Genomic DNA, 22,413 nt, shown 5'->3' with positions numbered 1-22,413 from the left:
CTGTAAGCAGATAAGGTGGGGGAGGAGGGGTCTCTGGAGAAAGAAAACCAGGCATGGCTTTATTGACATAAGAGAAGGCATTTTTGGCCTAAGCTATTTTGTCATCTAAGCCTGGCCACAATGTTTGCCCTTGAACAGTTCTCAGTAATTAATTTTTTTTTTTTTTTTTTTACAGTTCACAATGATCAATATTCACTTCTTTATTTTCATTTAAAAATTAAAATTTCAAAGGATTGAGAATTCTAAGTAATATATGTGGTTAAAGGTACCAGATATAATAATAGAAATATGCTATGTATTCGGGTAAGAAAAGGTATAAGCTATGGAGATATCTTTGTTAAGGAAGAAGAAAGTGATTTTGTCCTAAAGGTGGTCATTTTTTTTTTTATTGAAGTATAGTTGATTTACAATGTTGTGTTACTTCCTGATGTACAGCAAAGTGATTCAGATATATATATATATATATATATATATATTATATATAGTTATATATAGTTCTATATTTGGGTGTATATATACATATATGTATTCTTTTTCAGATTCTTTTGTATAGTAATTAATGATCTTAAGGGGACAAAGAATGCAGAAACAAACGCCTGTTATCAGGCAAGAGAAGTAACAATAGCGAAGACAGTGTATCAGTTGTAAATTCAACCAGTTCTTTTCAATGGAAATGATCAGCCTAAAGCCTCAACCACCAGATCAACAGGAACTTAAGAGATGATATGTTGACCTTTTCTGACCCTCATGACTTCAATCCACTAAATCTTGGACTCTGTCCACAGCCCAAGCCCCTTCATCAATACGCATGTACCCTTAGCATAAAACTTACCCAATTTTGCTGTTGGGAAGACACTGCTTTGGGAGAGATCCCCCGTGTTCTCCTTTCTTGCTGCAAGTAATAGGTCCTTCTGATCTTTGGCTTGGTTGTGTCTTTTGGCTCGACTCCCACCAAGAGGGGAACACAGTTTCTCAGGTAACAAATTCATGGGAGGGGAAAAAAAAAAAAAAGGATTTAGCAAGAGCATAACTTAGAGGGTAAGGATAGAGCACTTTGTATAAAAGAACTGGTGGTAAACTTGTATCCCATAGTGGTTCTGGCCACATTCAGTGCATAACCTGGTCCTTAACATTCCTCCTGGGAAATCTACCAGTCATTCCAGACGGTCATACCTGGGCAGAGAAGTCACACTGGGGAACTTGTCTCCCAATATGCCCATTCTGCTTTATTTTGAAAGTTAGGGATGGAAAGCATGAGTAGAATGGAGCTCATTTGGAATAGGAGGAAAGAATTGGAGGTGTCCAATTGAAGGGTGACCTCAGGCCGGACTATGAGGGTTGAGGAGAGATGTCAAGGCGAGCTCCAGGGATCCAAAACAAAAGCACACCCCAGGGATCTAAAATGAACACTTTCCTGAATGAGTTAACCTATTCCCTATGTTGAAAAATGAGAAACAAAACTCAATCAGGCATCTTAAATGTTTTTAGATTTATTTTATTAGATGTGCATATTCAAACACAGAAGTCTTATCTTTCATAAATATCTTTCATAAACATTTCAGTATTTATTCATATGCATTTTTTCCATGCTCTTTGGTCATTCAGTATTCATAACAAACTTTATAGTCATCTGAGGGACGTTGGCTGTGTAGTCAATCTTTTGTTTTTACCTATAAAATGGCTAATAAAGGATTTTCATCCTGCAGTCACAGTGACTTTTGAAAAATATGGAGGTACATTGATCTGTAATCCTAAATGATCCTAAAATAACATAAGAAAATTTGTCTTAAGTTTTTCCAGATACATTCTGCCCTAAACTTGTTTTTATTCTCCTGAGTGTCAAACCAAACTTTGTTTCTGAAATGCTGCAGTTAGGACCCACTGAAGTAAATGAGGAGGTGGGGCTTTCTATTCACTGCCAAGACAAGGCCGTGGAACTGGAAGTGTGAGGTCACAGGGCAACAGCATGACTAGGTGTGATAGCAGCAAATTCTGGAGACTATTAGTCTCATGTATAACTTGAGGAAGGATATTTAGTTTCTAATTTGGACTGTCATTCTATTTATGACCCTTTCTTCCCTGTAGTTCCCTATATACACTCTATTCCTGTCTCAGATACTCTCAGAGCTGGACAGCAGACTGGAAAATGTTTTTCATTGACCGGAGGGATAGATAACTCAAGAAGGAGGAGATATCATCCTGCCTAAGGTACTCTTGGAGGCTTGAAATAGCAAATCAGTTACTTCCAGCCTACTCAACAGGCCCTAATCAGACCCCAAAACTCCACAGATTTTTTTTCCTCCAGCGTTGCTATGCCCATTTATGCCTTTTGACACCGTAGTTCTCAGTGCCTTGCCCCAATGCACTCAATAACTCAGTTTCCTTTTTGGAAAAAAACAACTTATCTAATAGAATTACAGAAAGCAGCAAACACTGAAAAATGAAAGTAAAATGTTTTGCTGTATAAAATGCTGTATCCAGAATTTGAACTGCTTTAATTGAATCTGAGCAAATCTACACCCACTATTGTGGATGATACATGCTTATTCTAAGGTCTCTCAAAAGTTAATTTCAGAAGAAGCAACCTCTTGGTTGAGTCCAATTTTTTATACATGGGAAGTAGGTGTCTGTTTTAATTTTCCTCTGAACAAGATAAATATTAAGAATCATAGCTTAATAAATGATCTATTACCAATACTATATTTATCATATGTAATAATTAACTTTTAGTCATATACTCAATAATATTTTGAATTACAAAAAATTGTTACTTATCTTGAACTTTTTCTAATCTTGCCCAACTTTTTTTTGTTTTTTCAAATAATTATTCCTTCAAACTCCAGGTAACAGTATTCCTGAGAATACATCTTGTGACAATCTTATGCACATACATATAGATATTTTATCAATTACGCATAAACATTTAACACATTACATTCAACACGTTTAAGGGCACCTTAAATGGAACAGATGTACACATCTGCAAAATCTCCATAGTCCCAGTATGAAAACATTCCCACTCTATAAGGCCCTGTTTGTCAGAGTGGAGGCTTTTTTGCAAGGTACAACATTACTTAGCTTATTGAAAAAGTTTCCAGTAGACTTCCATAACACTAGAGTGAAGGAATCAGGGTAAAAGGCAGACAGGCCAGCATAGTCATGTTCAAAACATCCCAATACTTTTTAAATATATATAAAGGTATATAGGATTCTGGTCAGATATTTAACAATCTTCTTTGACCCTTTTACTTTTTAAATATTTGATACGATTATACATAGAGAATCTGAGTAAAGAATCAAGAAACTGGAACAAAACACGTACATATATAGAGACTCATATAGCACAGACACTTGTAATTACCAAACATAAGGCCTCTAACACTAAGGGAGCAGCATAATTTTTAACAGGCAAAATATATCAGCTTAGAAAGAATCATAAAACCACTTATATATGTATATTTCTGCATTTGAGAACTCAGCATTAAGTGTAAATGTCCTGAAAATATTGTAAAACATAGATGAGGCCATTTACCACCTCTGCTTTCTGAAGTTTTAGATTTGAAATTTTTAGTTTTGTCCTTTAACTCACAGATATCTTTCATTCTATTAGTGAATGAGACCAAAACCCCAAATTATATTTGAAAGTATATATCACATTAAAAACAATGCCTGTTTAATAAGCAATTCTAAGAGAAAAATAAGTTTCCTTTGTGATTTGGGTGGGTTTAGGAGGTCTCCTTTATATATACATATACCATATCATAGCCAATGTAGTCAAAGTTTAAGTGTACAGAATGGGTTCCAAATTCATTGCAATGTAATCACAGTCTAAACTTTAGCTTGACTAAACTTTAGCTTGACCCCCTCACCACCATACCAATTTACATATATATATATGAGTTTTTATACACTTAGAAGTTATGTAACAGTTTTCTGATGTAAACTGTTAAAGTTTTGAAATTTAATCTTGAACTACATGATGCCAAGCCCTGCTATAGGATCAATAACACACTAGATATAGCCTCACAAGCCAAGTTTTATACTTTTCTTGAAGTAACTGAACTTCAAGTTAAAGTAAAATATACAAGCTCTGTCTATAGAGAAATTGCTCACTTTATATTTTTTCTTCATAAACTTAATATCTAAAGGATATGAATATTGTTAACATTGAGAAAAAGTTATTTCATTGAACCAATTCTAACAACACTAACCTTAATATAATATCTGAAAATATGCCATCAAGGGCAGGCACAGGACACTGTAAGGGAAAGTAATCACATTTCCCAATATCTCCCAATCTTGGCATTGATGTAGTCAGGACTAGAAGTAGGAATACCATCTCTTTCTAGCTATCATATTTACATTTAATTTTTATTATAGTATAGGCTATTTAGGTTCTTCTTAGTTCAGAATTATGTCTGATAATTTCTAGAATATTCTCTAATGTGTTACGAAATGGAATGATCTTATGGCATTAGCATTTTGATTTACAATATGCAATGAAAATGACAGTTAAAAAATAAATATTGAAAAGTCCACAGCTCTAAAAATAGTATTTTTTCTTCTTCTAAATGGCTGTATTGTTGATCAAAAAAAAAAAAAAAAAAAAAATGGCTGCAGGCTTATTTGCTATCAAGTTTCCCCAAACTAATATTTTCCTTATTGATTACTTTTATGTAAATTGCTGCTTGTACAGCCACCTGATTTAATGATTTTGAAATTATAAAAATAAACATTTGCATGAGATGTATAATGTAACCTCAAAAAATTGCTTTCTCTTTTCAGAACACATTATTTGTTAATATTCCTAGGTAAGCAGCTCTGTAATAGTATACATTTTCAACTGCTCAAGGCTTCTTGAATCATAAACAGTGTGCAGTGAAATGGCTTTTTCCCTTTATTCCTCCCTAGAATTTATGGTCTTCACAAAACCAAACCACCTTAGCCATTGATTTTTAAAAGATGTTTATGAAACAATATGCACATCGACAGCAAAATCCACTGGGATTTGTGCTACCCATTGAGTGTAAAGTGCTATGTTTTCATCTTTTCCAAGGGCAAGTTTTCAACTTTTAGCAAAGTGATCCCTTCCACATCTTGTCTGCACCTACAACTCTTAAAAGGTACAGAATTAAACATGAGACTCATCTAGGTCTACCTCAGTCTCCCCCAGCTCAGTGGGAGTAAAAGGGAACTGACTGGAGAGGAGGGGGTTCTCCATGCCATTTTCCTCACTGATGTGAAGGACAGTGTCTCCGTGCTGTAGGAGGATAGATGTCTCAAGGCCTGTGAAGTCATCAGGGTCTGAGAGTTGAGTAGAGAGGGGACTATGTGCTGTAGCACCTTGTATTTCTGTGTCCTCCTTCTTTTCTCCTTCTTCAGCTGGGAGGCTCTCACCCTATGACCAAAAGGATCATAACATCATGGAAAGGTAGGATGGGTACTAGGGAAGAGGATCAAAGAATGTTTGTTGTACAGCTGTAACTGGACAAGGAATCCCAAGGGTGGACCCAGTTTTAGCCTTTGGTATATGTGAGACCTCATCTAGGCCCTTCCAACTTTCTAAGCCTCAGTTTTCTAGCCTGTTGCATAAGCATAATATTTTGCCCCACTTATCCTGTAGACTGTGAGGATAAAAATGAGACAATGGTATTACAATGCTTTTTAACCATTAAAGACTTTACAAAAGTATATAGTGTATTGCCCCTTAGCTTCCTTTAAACACCACATGAGAAGAACGTGGGACTTATGGGAATTTAATGATAAAAATCAAAAGCAGGGAAAAAGGGACTTCCCTGGTGGCGCAGTGGCTAAGAATCCACCTGCCAATGCAGGGGACACGGGTTTGAGCCCTGGTCTGGGAAGATCCCACATGCCGCGGAGCAACTAAACCCATGCACCACAACTACTGAGCCTGCTCTCTAGAGCCCACGAGCCACAACTACTGAGCCCGTGTGCCACAACTACTGAAGCCCACGCATGCCTAGAGCCCATGCTCCACAAGAGAAGTCACTGCAATGAGAAGCCCGCACACCGCAATGAAGAGTAGCCCCCGCTCACTGCAACTAGAGAAAGCCCGCGTAGCAACAAAGACCCAACACAACCAAAAATAAATAAATAAGATAAAGAAATTAAAAAAAAAAAGCAGGGAAAAAAATCAAAACAACAAGAAAATATCAAAACAACGATGAAAAAGATCAAAACAAAAGTTCCTCTCACAGGATTCAGAAGGTTCTATATTTAAAGGCTTCATCTAAATTGGTAACTTTATTTATATATTTTTTTGAATTGAACTGTCAATCATGTATTATATACTGGTTTTCAATGGTTATTTTAACTATGAAATATTTCTTAGGGTTTTCATAACAAAGAGTATGAAGATTTCTCTTATGCCTTCTTAAGTAGATGTATTCTTGGCCATATACTTTACAGTTGTTTTTTTTTTCATGATGACAGGACCAGTGTCTGTCTAACAAAACATTACAGACCCAGACTTAAGTTATATGGATGACATCTGCATATCCCAATGGTTCCCAGACAGAAGTATGCAAGGAGCAAGACTTGCCTGTTTCTCCAGTGCCCTCACCTGCTTGGGAGACAGGCTGTGAAGGTCAGCAACAACAATGGCGGGGGAAGACGTGAGCACTGGTTTGTCCATTCCATCTGGTTTCCTGGATGGGGCTGGGCTGCAGCCCTGTGGCTGGCCTGTGGCAGGAAGCATGTCTGTTGGGGCACCGGCTGGCTCCGCCTGAGCCTCGATGAAGGTCACAGATCGTTTCTGATCCACTGTAGGTCAGAAGTAGAGCAGTAAATAGGAGGAGGAGGAAAGTAGGTTGGCAGTGCTTAATAATTAGTTTTAACAAGTGTCTCCTGACTTTTCTTAGTAAAGACATTGCTGGTTTATCAGTAAATTAGAGCATATTAGACTATTATGTATATGTATTGATTTCACCTTCTTACAAAACTAGGACTTGGGTACAAAAATCATTTTTGCATAAAATAGCCTTTTCAGGGACTTCCCTGGTGGCGCAGCAGTCAAGAATCTGCCTGCCAATGTAGGGGGCACGGGTTCGAGCCCTGGTCCGGGAAGATCCCACATGCCCCGGAGCAACTAAGCCCATGCGCCACAACTACTGAGCCCGTGTGCCACAACTACTGAAGCCCACGCACCTAGGGCCCGTGCACCACAACAACAGAAGCCACCGCAATGAGAAGCCCGCGCACCGCAACGAAGAGTAGCCCCCGCTTGCCACAACTAGAGAAAGCCTGCGCACAGCAACGAAGACCCAACACAGCCAAAAATAAATAGTATAAATAAAAAAATAAATTTATTAAAAAAATTTTTTTTAAATAGCCTTTTCACATAAATAGTTTTTACATAAAAACAAAATTGGCATAGATCATTAAGTGAACTTGGTCATTGCTCATAACAACTGCCAACAAGATTTAAAAGTCCCTATTATTCATCATTCCTTTGTCTTCAGTAAGACATATAACAAACCCAGTTCCTGGCTTGGGTAAATGAAACACAACCTTCTATCATCAAATTTCATAGCATTTGTGGTTTACCTTGGACTGTTCCATTTCCCTAGGTGCATGAGGGGAGGGATGGAATTGGGGAAGGTGAGCGAAAAAAGGGCACTCAAGTTTCCTGGGAAATTTCGTCCCTTTTCCTAGTGGCTCCCGAAAGGTGTGCTTATCTGCATGAGCTCAGTCTCTGCAGGCCTTCCTGGCTGTGTGGCAGGGCAGCGTGTCAATGTGTAGTCAGAAGGGACACAGGAGGCCTCACCAGATGGCTTCGTTTTAGGTTGAATGCTCCTGCGGGTGGTTGACAGCCGAGCCCCGGGGCGGTTTCTGGGTTCAGTCTGAGTCTTCTGACGTGATAGTAGAGGACGTCTTAGCTAAAGAGAACAGGCAGAAGAAAGCTAGCACGAAGGGTCTAACTGCCTGGGAGGAAAGACTGAGCTCAGAGGATTCTGACTATGGTTTGTTGCCTTCTTTGTGGGTCTCTGTGGAGTCTTATGGTTGTTCCTTAACATTCAGAGCCAATAAAATAAACTTCTTTCTGCTTATTTAAATACAACTACGTATTTGATTCTGGCATCCCCTTAGCCACTTCTATCTTACGGTTATTACTCCTTTATATATCCTAAGAACATTAACATAATTTGAAATAGTCACAGTGAGAATTTCAGTGAATTTAAGGATACAAAACTAACAATGATTGCTTACCAATCAGCCTTTGCTCATCTAAAAGCTGTAGCTGAACATATGCTAACTCTCAAGGGGAGGTTGATGAAAAACACCTCAGGTACTGGGAAAATGTCTGGTCTCCAAATCAGTGCTGGGATGCTCCCATCAAAGCAACAGCACAAAGCCTCATTTAGATTTTTATTTAGACAGTAACGTAAAGGAACCCCACCTAGGGAAATTTATAAAGATGATCTTTACTTCGACTTCAGTTTTAAATTGAATTATTAATCTTGAAACGAGGAAGAAAGGATGACTGTCTCTGCCTCTCTACAGAAACAGGCCTTAAATCAACCTCACAACGAATCTTCCATTGTCAGTAGTTTGGCTGGCAAAGGTTTCTGGATAGGGAGCAAATAAAAATATACGCCCACTTATTTTACCAAGTAATCAGCTTTGCTAATAAGAAGATTCAGAGCTAAAAATAGAAGCCCCAAACTCTCCGCTTGCCCAAGCACTTACCATGTTTTAAAGTTGCTCTGTACTGCTTATTTCAGGTGGGGAGAAGGTAAAATATAGTCTTAATATACATGGGCCTTAAAAACTGAGTAGACCTTCCATTTCGCAGGATGACTCTCCTGCCCTTCCAGGGTCTGCTTACCTGCCTCAGGCCCCTCTTCCTCCCCAGCGGCTGCTGAGTAAGGAGGTTCTGTTGGCCAGGTTCACTCTGCACACTCGCCACCCTGTTGAGAACATCAGCAGTGTCAGTGCGCCCTGGAGCAAGCACACGAGACCCTCGTCTGGTGGGTGCTAGCCAAAGTCACTTACAGGAAACAGTCACTTCAAAGATACCATTATCTTTGAAGGAAGGTTGGGAAAGAATCCCTGGGATGGGAGTTTTCAAAGGTTTAGGAGGGAAGACGAGGCCTTGTAGCCCCAAGCTGCCAAAATTGAGATTCTGTTTTCAATCATTGATGCCGGATCTATCATTCAGCAAAACATCACACCCCTGGTTTGGAAGCCACCAAAAGGCTTAAGATGTTATATGCTAATCTCAATTTTTTTTTTCAAGGGTAAGGAGAAAGGTGGTGACGAACAAACATGTACAACTCTATCGCATGGATGGGAACACCTTTTAAAACTTTTCAATTTAAATGAAAATAAGATGAACGAATATCAAACACATCAGACACAGAATCCATTTGGGTGAAGGGTCACATTCAACACATGTTTGCAGCCTGAAGTCTCTGTGACTGAGCAAACGAATAGTCGCATGGATAGACAATTAAATGTCTTGTAAAAATGATTTTAGATTTAAAAGGCTGGCAAAGTAATTAAGCTGTCATTACAACTTAGAAGTTTAATTAATATCGAATAGCTGCACCCAAACATAATACACAATTTATAAAAGAAACAACCTGCTCCCCCCAAATTTACTGTGTATGTGTCTTTTTTATATGCAAAAATGACTGCTGGCAGTGGTCCCTATTTTAGTGTTGGGTGAAGCTGAAAACACTGTCATGGACCCATGATCCTTTTTCATTCTGCATGCATGTATAATAGGAATTTATAATGGGAGTGGAGGTGAAAAAAAGAAATGTATTGTGCCCCAGAGAACACTGTAATCCTGTGGATGATGCCAGTGTGATGATTTGGTTAATGGGTAATTAATTTCTGCTTTGCCTTTGCAAAAGGAGAGTCATCTGCAAATAGTTTTTACAGTAAAATATTCCACAGAGGAATGCAGAGTCAGCAACTGTCCATGAAAAGGAAAGACTGTATGCATTTATTGCTATTTTAAAAAAATGAGCTACCTAAATACAGTCTCCCTGCAGGTGGCAGGATGGACAATCAGATGTTTCCCCTGTTGTATTAACAACTAGTTAATCATCACATGGTTGACAGAGTCACATGTGTCATTTTTTAAAAGTCTTACTCATATTTCCACTAGAAGAGAATCAATGATTCCCAAATGGAGTTTATCATAGTTTTTCTGAAATAAGGACGTAATTATATTGTAATTAGACCATTTGGGATACACAATACAAAATTCCATAAAGAGTTTTAAAAACAGGTGTTTTTTAAACTTTCTTGTTCTCCTGAATATCAAGTTCAAAAGATCAATGTACATTATTTTTATACATATATGGCCTTGTACCATAGATGATCTTTCTATGAAGACAGAAAATTACCCCAAAGGAACAGTGCAATAAATTCTGATAAGCAATCCAGACTAAGTTGCTGGCATGTTTGAAATGACATCTCCTTATTAATTATACATTTTAACGTGTCTTAAATTGGAAAGAGTATTCAATTACCATATGCACAAAAGTAGAAACAAGTTTCTCCCAAATACCAAGCAAAGCTTTCACTGGAATGGATTCTTCATTGACATCTAAATGTTACCTCAGTTCCCTTGGCCATAAAGGGAGGTTAATACTTACCACCTACCTCCCATTAAGGTAGAGAAAAGAAGTTAGTTGATGTAAAATGATTTGAACATGAAAAGTGACGTAACATAGTATGCTTCCTTGTTTTACACTTGTAGTGAATTTATTGCTTCTAGACCACTAGAAGGAAGTAGGTAATAAAATGTCTTAAAAATATTTGGGCAGAGAAAATGAAATAGAGGCAGTCCACTTGTCTCATTTTATTCAGTAATCTGAGATTGTGAGGAAAAAAATGGTGCAAGAAAAGAAATACACGTCACTCAGGGAGTGTTAAATGTCAAAACAATGGTAATTTCATCATGATTATTCCAAGGGAGGATCAAAAGCATCAAAATTTTCTCTATGGATAGAGAGGCTTATATCTAAGAAATGGATCAAGTTTATAGCTTTAGTAATTAGCTGTTCTATGTAAATGATATAATATTTCATCAATGGAATGCACATATAAATGATTAAATTATAGGATGTGTCCTTGGAAATACAGCTCAGCTAATATATATATGTATATATTCTCCCTGAGAATGTGATGCTAGCATGTTTATATTCGGAACCTCAAGGTCTGGATTAACTGCATGCAGAGGATATGTTAATAATAAACAGCCAGAGAAATTAATAACTGAAGTTATTTATGCAGAAGTAATTTTGGGTCTATATCAAATTAGAGTTGCATATAAAAAGTGGTCTCAATTTACCTTCTCCCCATGTCATGTAGTATTTCCATCATGTGTAGGATTTGTGATGTGTGGACCATCAGGTGTGCAATATAACACCAACCAGAAGACCATGGTGTTTGCCTGAAGCATCCCTCTGGGGAAAACTGATTCCCTAAAAATTTTAATCTTGGGAATGAGAATGGCTGATTTCCACTGTTTTGCCAAATAAAAAGGCAAAACCATAAGTATAAAAGCAAATAAAACTTTCTAAATGGAAGTTAAAATCATCCTTTGTATTTTTGAGTCACTAAACAACATTACTATGGCAAACGATCTGGATTTTAGAGAAGTAAATATACTTGGGTCTTGGCAGAACTGATGTGACTCAACTTTCTGCAAAAACCAAAAACACCTTACTCAAAATGCAAGGAAGTAATTTACAAGCTAGGGAAATTTAGACAATGTTAGAAGACAATTCTGGCACAAATAACCTCTTTTCTCTTCTTTCAGCATGAAGACTTGGATTGGAGTGTATAAACACGTATGTATCTCCTAACGGAATATATAACTAATGGTATTTCTTAAAGGATAGGGGAACAAAGGGCCATTCAGTAATACAACAGAAATTTATATGACTCATCTCAAAGTAAAAAAAAATTTATTTCAATCTAGAAATAGATTTCATAAATAAAAATTTTAAGTAGAAGTACTGGGTGAGACTAGTATAGACAAAATGAATTTGTATTTTCATTGCTTTTATCTGTACTTTTAGTTTCAATTTTAATATGGTTAGAGAAATCTGTAGGGGGAGTACAAAGCACACAGCGTAGCCATTTCCCCTGAGTGCTTGCCTTGTGATGGGAATGCATAAAGCCAGCACTGAAGGAGCCATAAAGCATTTATAGAGGACAGAGACATAAACAGTAGACAAAATCCTACTCTTCCGTTTCCCAGTAAAAGATTATTGTTTAAAATTTACTTAGCCTCCACAACATCCAAGAAAATGTATTTTAAATGCCACAGAATTTAGAGGTTAGAGACTGGAATCAGATAAAAAGGGGGAATAATCTGGATCTCAGTTATCCTGTAAGAACTGATTTAGCATTGGCAAAGTACACTTCTCTGGGTATCACAACACACATTTTCTTAGCTATTAATTCTCAGCTGCATAAAAAGTTTGTTTTAATCTTTTCTTTGTAATTTGGGAGTACTTGCCAAGTTTGCATACTTTGAAAATGTGGATGATCATGAGATGGATAGGTTATTTTTATTTTGTTTCACCCAGACTGTATATCTTGTTCAAACTTGAGCCACATTCTTATTTTCCACTGCAATTAAAATTACCCTTACAGAATCAAATAGCGTTGTAATCTCTCTTTTTTTATTTTTAAGCTAGATTTGGTTGTCAGTTCCTGCCTTTCAAAATGTTCTAACGTGTCCAAACAAAATTTAACTCTCAAGTATAAACTTCTAGGCTTAAGTGCTTGAATAACTTTTTGTATGTCTATATTCTTCTGGAGAGAAAATATGGTCCATGGTGTGTGTACTTGGGGGTGGGTACAGGGAGGGAAGAACTACAATGAAGTTTCTGTACTTCTAAGAGCAACACTCTTAAAGAAGAGAATTCTTCCATGAAATATTATTGCAGTTTATTAATTTCCAAAAGACAAAATTTTTTCTCAGCATGCTGATTCTAATAGGCTTATACTTCTTGCCATGAATCTTTATAAGAAACCAGTTAGCACAGGTTAAAGAAAAATCCTAGAAGAAATTTTCTAAAGGTCTGCAAAATTTTTATTGGTTTCCACCTATTCATCAGGTTATACTATTATCCTGGTCTCTTCCTCATTTAGCCCTCAGACCAACTTGCCCATTTTGCCTAAAACAAGTTCTCTTTCAAAATCAAATCCCCAGAAAGTTTATCAAAATGTGGGGTTGGGAGGAGGAACAGGATTTATTACTTTCCGTTAGGCATGCTTGCTTGCTGATATTCTTTAAGCTTTGGAGTCAGGTTTTCCTTAGGATTCCTTTGGGTGTCTTTTAGGTCCTGAGTGCTCAGGTATGTGTTACATGTAATTTACATTGTTAATGTCTTACTGCTTCTTTAGGATTTTAAGAGTCTGCAGCATAAAGAAGTTTCATGCCAAAAATAAGAAAGCTTGGAAACCAAATATAAAAAATATATATCCTATTTTATAAACCCACCCCTTAGTAAATGCCAAAAGTTCCTCTCCTCCAAAGAGAACTTGGTGACATGATGGAATTCAAGAGAGATGATTTGCAGTGTATGGCAAAGCTGGACGTGCTACGCCTGTTGGAACGCCTCTGCATTTACAGAATTATTTAGAATCCAAAGTGAGTGCCTCATTTTCTGGTTTCTTAATGACCACAAATGAATCCAGGTGACTGACACCCAGAACTAAAACACACCAGTTACAGGAGTAACAGATCAACAACAGTTGATCTAAAACAGTCATCAGTGTCCTCGCATGAGTGACTAATTCAACTGTAGATAAAACCTGTAGCTCTGGCTCTGAACCACCCTCAGATAGCAAGAACTTTGGGTTTATTCCTATCAACACTGGACCCAGAGCAGATTGGATTGGTTTAGACAACTCCAGATCAGTCATTTGAACCCTTAAGCCTGCCAGAGAGGGCCAAGTCCTTGGGAGAATTTATAAAAATCCACCCAAACTCCTGCCTTCTCTCACCAACCCCAGACTAGCATTTTACTCAGCAAGAATAGAATTTGGCCTAATTAGAAAAGGCCCAGGACAAAGTCAGCCAAATGGAAGTCTGATTTAATACTTTCTACTCTCAACAGGACATTGAAATCATCTTCCTAACTAGGTTCTCCTGTCTCGTATGTAATATTAAGCATTAAACAAATGAATGCTTTGAAACCAGTGGTCACGGTGCTAGGCTTGGTTCAGAGCTCTACCAACACTGTGAACAATGAAGGGAAACCTCCCTGAGGACTGCTCCATTCTTCCTCGTCCCCAAAGCTCTAGGTAATGGAATTAAGCCTGCACTCTGCAGCACTTCCACGTTTACCACCAATAAGAGACTGACCTGTCCAGGCAGGGGCTCGCAAACACAAATGAATGTCATGAATTATGGGGCCAGTTAAAAAAAAGATACACCGGATGATGGAATAAATTTCCCATTTTCAATTGTGGAAGAAAATGTGAAATCTGAACAAGATGCAAAGAAAACAAAGGACAACCTTTCACAGGAACGGCCTCTCAACATTTCCTCGTCTTTGTGATAAAGCAATAAACACGGGTGCAACTCACTATATAATGCAAACCTGAAAGGGAATATTTTATCTTGAGATGGAACAAAGGCACTCTTAGCATTAACAAGAAGCATTACCCCTAATGAGGATTAGTTGAGAGGTGTGAATCAACAGCACAAGATTAGGAATGTTTGCCGTGGTTTAACTGAGTGTTAAAGGTGCAGTCCCCCTTTCTGAAGCTTTAAACCAATAGTTAAGCCATTATATTGTTTGCATCATAAGACTTCTCTCACCAAGAAATGTTTGTGTCTGATATCTCATGGCAAATTTGGTGGTCATCTTCGTGGTGGGACAGACATTCTTTATGTAAGTGTTGTTTGAACAAGCTACTATAATAGCCTGTCATGCTGCATGCATCAAAGAGAGGGAATTATATAAATCGTACTGACATTGGTACTCTTATTATAGCATCACTGTTTTCTTATCATCCATGGTATTAGCTGAAAGACCTGTCTGGACTGAGGCTTCCTAATGATGGGGAGTTGTATTAAAAGGCTTCTGAAAAAAATGTTTCTTAAGGAATATCAGCATGGGAGAAAATGATTAGGTGGGATAAATTTAACATTTTGCATATCAAACTCCTGAGACTGTCCATGGGATAAGCCCCTAGGAGAACTCCAGGAATTTTTTTTTTTTTTTTTAAAGTTAACTTTTTAGGCCATCTCTGATTGAGCTCTGAAGCTGAAAATAAAGGAGGCTACACCTTTGACTTCCAGGCTCGTGTGTTTATGAGCAACAAAGGGCAAGGAATGGAAATCGATATCAAGACGGGGCGAGAGGAGACAGAGAGACAGAGGAGACAGGGAACAGCTCGTTTCCCAGCACAGACACCAATACACAGGTAGCGTTGACACTGTACCTAGAGAGGCTGCCCTCGGCGGCCAGGCCCTGGGAGTCATCGAGGACATTAGGTTCACTGCAGGAGGGGTAGGGAGATGAAGCATTTAGGGAAAGAAAATGCAAACAAATAAAAGAAAAAGAAAAAAAGCATGCACTTTTCTGCTTCCAAGAACCAAAAATAAATAAATAAATTTAACAGAACAAGGAAGGAAAAGGAGACAGTCAACCATTTCACCTTGTGCTGGGTTTGTCAAGACCTAGGACTCAAGGCAACGGGGAGGAGGGGCTTTGGGTGGATACAACTCTCAGAGGAGTGAGTGAGCTATTTATTGGTCAAGAGTTGGGACTTAAAACGAGCTCCGAATGGACACGGGAGCTCTGGAACGCATTGCAGAACAAATCTGTAGAAGACAAAACTATCATTCCTTTGGTAACCATCTGGCTGGGTGGTTATGATTTTTCACCTGTCATATGTACAGATATTTCATTGATTAGGATCCTGCTTCTTTCTTGTGTGTTATGACATGATCACACAGAAACCACTTACCATGAACTGCCACAACCCAACTCTTGGAACTGATGCCATTAAGAAAAGCAAAGAAAGAACCCGACTTCACCTGCTAATTTTGCAGTGAAAATGCAAGTAAACAAATGGAAGGAAGATAACCCTGGAAAATTCACATGGAACTCGAATTTACATCCTCACTCCATCCTCTAGTGACTGAATTGTAAATGTCAAAAGAAGAAACCTGTCAGGTTGGTGAAAGAATAATTAAATAGTTTATTGATTTATTTGGATCACACTGATTTGGGAATTTGTGAACAGAAACTGTGTTATACTTTCTCTCCCTTTCCTTCAGTGCCTAGCATTGAGCTAAGTACTCACGAGGCACTCAATAAATAGTTGTTAAAATGGATGGAATTAAACAATTTAGAAAACTGGAGTGCCTGCCTCTAGAGAATTGTTGTTCACCTAATTGTATACTGTAAAAATAGCAACCATCCCCAGAGAGAGGCTTTCCCTAACACACACAGACATCATTACCTTCCCTAGCCCACAGGGTTTAACTATATCATTTTTCTGGATTTCTAGTATATCCATAATAGAACAAATTTTCTCCCCAGAAATGAGATGACTCCTTAATGGATATGTACAAAGGGAATTGATGGCCTAGTTATTTTAGGTAAATAACCAAAAAACTCTTTACTTAAAATTCCCTAATTTAAACTTTTAAACAGACTGCTAGATAGTTTTCGTTTATTCTTGATAGAAGTTTGCACATTTCTAGCAATTAAAAATAAATCACTACTTACCAGTATTAACTGCTTGTATGACTTTACATCTTTTTTTGGATATTTTATAGTTTGGCTCTGATTTTGTTCATATATTTTATTTATAAGACTTCCTTTTCAAAGATAAATTACCAAATGGTAGGTAAAGCAATCTCTTACAATGATAGTAATCCTTATATACTACCAATTTTTGTAATAACTCAATAGTACATAAATAATGCTTTCTTTTTAAGTATGCAATTTACTTATTAATCTTTTATCATTTCCCCCTATTTTTTCAATATTCTCCAAAGTTTGGCTTTATTTCACAAATTTTATTTCATCTGTACAGTTCAGGAATGATTTGCTAAAGGATATAGGTCTAGGGTAATTATTTCTGCATGTAAACTAATTTTATCTGAGCATTAGAATGTGCCCTGATTGTTCTTATTCTCCATGTATTAGTTATACCACAATGACTCTATCGGTAATAAGAATAAACAACAAACTAGATAAAAACACATAAGACTGATTCTTTGAAAGAATTCAGTTTCTGAAGTAAAAATACTGCCTCTGAAATAGATAATGTTTTATTTCTTATGTCAGATCATTTCCTATATAACCATATATACGGTAAACTATATATATAAAGTTTTAAATCTATACTCTTAGAGGGCAGAGAACACCAAAGAAAATGTTTTAAAGAGTTTAGCTATGGAAACATAAAACTCTCTAGGTAGATAAGTTACCTTAAAGACCAACTTTAGCTAACCTCTCATTTCACAGAGGAGAAAACTGTGGGCTCCTGTTAAATGACCTGCCCAACGTCACACGTAGTGGCATAGGTCTTCTTCTGCTTGGTTAAGCATCACTACCTCCAACTAAATACTGACGATACACCAGAAGTCTAAACTACCACATATATCAAGCTAGTCCTATACACTTGCCAGTACTCATTATTAGCTTAGCTGATGTTATAGCTGAAATACAAGAATGTCATCTGAAAGAAGACCATGAAAGAAGACCATACATCTGTTTGTAGAAAAATTTTAAGGAGAAACAATGTTTGGATCAGAAATTGAGATCCCTTCTACTGGCCTGGCTTAGAAAACTCTCCACAAGTTGTTGCCTGTGCAACCCTCGTTGAAAAGTTGTTTGAATGGTCTACTTAACAACATTGATTGTTTGCTTCTCTTTAGTCCTTTTTTAGAATAACAGGAGTGAGTTTTCAGAATTTCTACCTTTGCCCCCAAAGGCAGAGTATAACATATCCGTGGCTCTTTACCTTTGGCTGGGTAACATGCCCACCTCAGCCTGAGGTGCAGACATGCTGGAGACGTGGCTGGAGAACCGCCTCCTTCCAATGGCACTCAGGAGGTAAGCTTCTTGTTCACTTACCACACTGGGCATGCTGACAGAGTCATCTGAAAGGGCCAGAGAAGGGAGTGTTAGGAAACTGTGATGTGGACCAGAAAACCCAGACCAGCTTTGTACTTGGGTTCCATCCTTGGCTTGTATGCAAACTTAGGGCAGTATCTAAAGCTAAATTATCGTTCGTCCCTTTGTACAGATTCAAAACTAAGACCTTTGGGGCCTTAAGAAACATCTTCACTATTTTTATAAAACCAGAGACTTTAACAGCTGAGCCTCTAGGATTACTGAACAGTGTCATTTTGAGAATACGAACAGAACTTTGAGTTAAAGTGACTGGTTACTTCATTTGGGTGAGGGAAACAGCTTCAATAAAACTTCATGAATGTATCTCCATCTTGAAAAAAAAAAGAAGACTTTTGGGGGCTTAGTTTTTAATCTGCACAAAGGGATGAAGGATAATTCTTCCCATCTACACATCTCCCACCCTCAAATAGCCTTCATGAAATATATGTAAACTTCTTGTCCATTTCTACAAGTAGGTTATTTGTAAAAATCAAGGGGCATCTGCAAATTAAAGATTTCAGAAAAGCTGGACTATAATTTTTAAACATTCCAGCAATAGTTCAGTAAGGGACTTCGTTATTGAACAAATCAAGCATTTTTGACATTCAAACACTACATTCAGTACATTTCATGCTTTTTAGACTGCTGAGGGAAAGACTATTTCAGGTATTTTTTGGAAAAAAATTTAAAAACCTATCAAGTTCAGAAACAAGTGCTTATTTTAACCTAAATCTAAAATTTGAAGCAGTCTTGCTTTCTCCATAGAAGCTGAAATTAACGTATTCAAATCCATATGAAAATTAACTTTAGCACAATATTTGTGACAAGGAGACCTCATTCTAAGTGAGCAAGTATTGTTTGTAACTGAACAGAAAACACATCTTGATTGACATAGAATTTTGGTGAACTTATGCTACCATGTAAGGTTGTCTGACATCATTTATTTAAAACATCCCAAGTGGTCATATTTCTAGTGAAATTTATTTCAAACCAAAGAGGTGAATACGAAAAGTGCTAAAAATTTTAATTTGCTATATAACTGACTTGAAGTTGATTCTTGTTATAGAATGGTATTTCATTTTTAGATGTGTTCATAGAGAAGAGAATAATCAAATGTGCCCTAAAAAACATGAAAAAAATGTGGTAGGGTACATTGAGCTATTTCTACTAAGACCTTTCTGAAATTCCATTGACTTTTTTCTCTCTTATCCAAACTCATATATCACTTAACACTTACTCCTTCAATATTTGTTTGGTGATTCATCATGTGCTGCCTTCCATTCTTTTTTTAAAAATTTATTTATTTTATTGAAGTACAGTTGATTTACAATGTTGTGTCATTCACTCTTTTTTTTTTTAAGACTTTTTTGATGTGGATCATTTTTAAAGTCTTTATTGAATTTGTTACAATATTGCTTCTGTTTTATGTTTTGTTTTTTTTGGCCGTGAGGCATGTGGGATCTTAGCTCCCCGACCAGGGATTGAACCCACGCCCCCTGCATTGGAAGGCGAAGTCTTAACCACTGGACCACCAGGGAGGTCCCTCATTTACACTTTTGTTAAGTGTTCTTTATCAAAAATGTCTGTCATCTCCTCTACAAGACTATATCTAAGATTTTAGAGAGCAGAGAATATATCTTTCTCATACTTTCTTATTCCTCATCTTGTTCCTGCTAGGTCTTAATACAGGTTTGATGACTGAATGGAAAAATTGTTTAATTCAAAGGTGTCAACCCTCTAGCTTTCATACCCCACCTTATAAATTAATACACATCCACATCACAATCACACCACATTGTATGTTAGCAACCCTGTTGTCATTGGATGGTTGTGATGTTTGAGAGCAGAGATATTAGCAAAAACTTGCATACTTGTAAGTGTATGAGTGTTGGCCTTTGGTCATTGCTATCTCTGTTTATGTCTTCTCTACTTTTCTTCTCTACTTCCTACCTACTGGCTTGGTCATCCTCTAATTCATAAGGTTACTTGCAAAATATATTTAGCTCTATTAAAGAGAGGTTGTTATCATTTGCCATATTTAAATTTTTTTCTGGGAGAGAGTACTTCAACCATTAAAGAAAAACAGATATTACTTTAAGTTCTGGACTATTACTAGGACTTATATTGAATATTCGAACTGCTGATCCTTATCTCTCTCATTTTGGTTTTTTTTTTTTTTTTTTTGGTCAAGGTCTTTCATGATTTCCCTAATTATAATTTTAGGATTATTTCCATGAGCAATGATTTCAAAACAAATATGTCTGTAGGTCTGGTGCAGAACAGTATGATTATCACTTTGTTATCTACTTAACCCTGAAACTAAATCTGGAAATATTACTGATGTGTGCTTTTTAAAAAAATTTTTTTAAATTAATTAATTTTTATTTTTGGCTGCCCTGGGTCTTTGTTGCTACGCGCGGGCTTTTCTCTAAGTTGCGGCGAGCAGGGGCTACTCTTTGTTGCGATTCGCGGGCTTCTCATTGGGTGGCTTCTCTTGTTGCAGAGCACAGGCTCTAGGTGCGTGGGCTTCAGTAGTTGTGGCACTCGGGCTCACTAGTTGTGGCTCGCGGGCTCTAGAGCACAGGCTCAGTAGTTGTGGCACACGGGCTTAGTTGCTCCGTGGCAGGTGGGATCTTCCTGGACCAGGGCTCGAACCCGTGTCCCCTGCACTGGCAGGCGGATTCTTAACCGCTGCGCCACCAGGGAAGTCCACTGATGCGTGCTTTGACAAAGCAGTTATTTCTTTCCTTCTCCTACACATCCAACTGTAGTAGGGTATTAAAATACTTTCATTCATCTTAATTAAAATTCTAACCTCAACTCTATTTAATTTAGTTCAGAGTGCGGCTTTTTTTTTTAATTAATTAATTAATTTATTTATTTTTGGCTGCGTTGGGTCTTCGTTGCTGCACACGGGTTTTCTCTGGTTGCGGTGAGCGGGGGTTACTCTTTGTTGCAGTGTGCAGGCTTCTCCTTGCAGAGGCTTCTCTTGTTGCAGAGCACGGGCTCTAGGTACACGGGCTTCAGTAGTTGCAGCACGTGGGCTCAGTAGTTGTGGCTCGCGGGCTCTAGAGCACAGGCTCAGTCGTTGTGGCACACGGGCTTAGTTGCTCCGCGGCACGTGGGATTTTTCCCGACCTCGGCTCGAACCCGTGTCCCCTGCATTGGCAGGCGGATTCCTAACCACTGCGCCACCAAGGAAGTCCCAGAGTGCGGCTTTTTGTTGTTGTTTGGTACAGAGGGGCTCTGAGTGAAGATCTAGATTTTGTTTTCATAAGGCATTGACAGTACACTTTGCTCTAAATGTTATATCAGAGTGTCTTTGAAACACAACTGGAAAATAATCAATACAGTTAAAAACACATTAAATGACAGGGGTATTTATGAAACCTTTCACCTTTTACTTTTTAAAACTATTATGCATATATATGGAAGTGTGTTCTTAACTGGATTTTCCCTCATTTCACCAAATCTTTAGAAGCTCCTGGCTGCCTCAGTTACTGGGGACACTCTTAACTCAAATCAGGTTGTATGCCCTCGAGACAGTCTGCTGCTTTACATTCTAGATAATATGGGTGGCTGGTCTTTTCTGAGTCATAAGCATATGCAGTGCTCACTTTTCCTTGCCCACTTGGGTCATGTAAGTGCTGACTGACCTTCTAAGCAAGATGGCCAGGAGAAAGGGGAATAAACGCTCCCCTTAGTTACTTAACCACAATTTAAATGAGTTAGTGAAAAGGTTGAATACATAAGCTCAAAGAAGACTTAGGGGTCACTAAAGATTTACTTTTTGCCTGAACTCCTACCAAATGACCAAGGATATCAAGGAATTTATAGAAAAGCAGGCATTAGAAATCATGGGATCAGTCACAATTCCATTTTAAATCCTTTTTGTAAAAACGACCAGAGGATCGGAACTGAAAAAGGTCAGGAAGGTAGAATTCCTTCCCAAGCCCTCATGCACACGGCCAAGCTGTGTCACACATGACCTCCCACCTCCCACCGCCCCGGATTCTGCAGGGTGACCTACTTTCCTCATCCTCCTCATCAGTTCGACTCAGGGTGTCCTGTGAAGCCTGCTGGGACGGCTCACTGTCCTGCTCCCAGACTGTGCCGGTGCCTGTGTTGGAGCGCGACATGGTGGCCAGGCTCAGGCGGTAAGCAGAGGTGGAGGTACCCACGGTGCTGATGGACGTCTTCCCTTGGTAGGCTAGCGGGGTTGAGAGACCAAAGAAAATCCATGGTGAGGATCTTGAAAGAAAACAAATGCTAG

At 38.0% G+C, this 22,413-nt stretch overlaps 1 protein-coding gene across 3 annotated transcripts in view; it reads right to left on the bottom strand.

Annotated features, from left to right (window-relative positions):
• Positions 1 to 5,131: 5,131 nt before the first annotated feature.
• The window catches only part of UNC80 (unc-80 homolog, NALCN channel complex subunit), a 236,575-nt gene continuing 219,293 nt past the window's right edge, over positions 5,132 to 22,413 (bottom strand). For 2 of the 3 annotated variants that reach the window (XM_061204567.1, XM_061204557.1), the window contains 7 exons: positions 22,171 to 22,350; positions 17,989 to 18,127; positions 15,451 to 15,507; positions 8,852 to 8,933; positions 7,790 to 7,901; positions 6,587 to 6,786; positions 5,132 to 5,398 (listed from right to left, as the gene is read on the bottom strand). In XM_061204567.1, coding sequence (XP_061060550.1) covers positions 5,132 to 5,398; positions 6,587 to 6,786; positions 7,790 to 7,901; positions 8,852 to 8,933; positions 15,451 to 15,507; positions 17,989 to 18,127; positions 22,171 to 22,350 — 1,037 coding nt within the window. The remainder of the gene's footprint in view (positions 5,399 to 6,586; positions 6,787 to 7,789; positions 7,902 to 8,851; positions 8,934 to 15,450; positions 15,508 to 17,988; positions 18,128 to 22,170; positions 22,351 to 22,413) is intronic. The other variant, XM_061204576.1, reaches the window with a different exon arrangement.

The sequence above is a fragment of the Eubalaena glacialis genome, chromosome 1, assembly GCF_028564815.1.
Source record: "Eubalaena glacialis isolate mEubGla1 chromosome 1, mEubGla1.1.hap2.+ XY, whole genome shotgun sequence".
NCBI classification, from domain to species: Eukaryota; Metazoa; Chordata; class Mammalia; order Artiodactyla; family Balaenidae; genus Eubalaena; species Eubalaena glacialis.
Note: the sequence above shows the minus strand (reverse complement) of the source record. Positions and strands in the feature narration are given on the sequence as shown.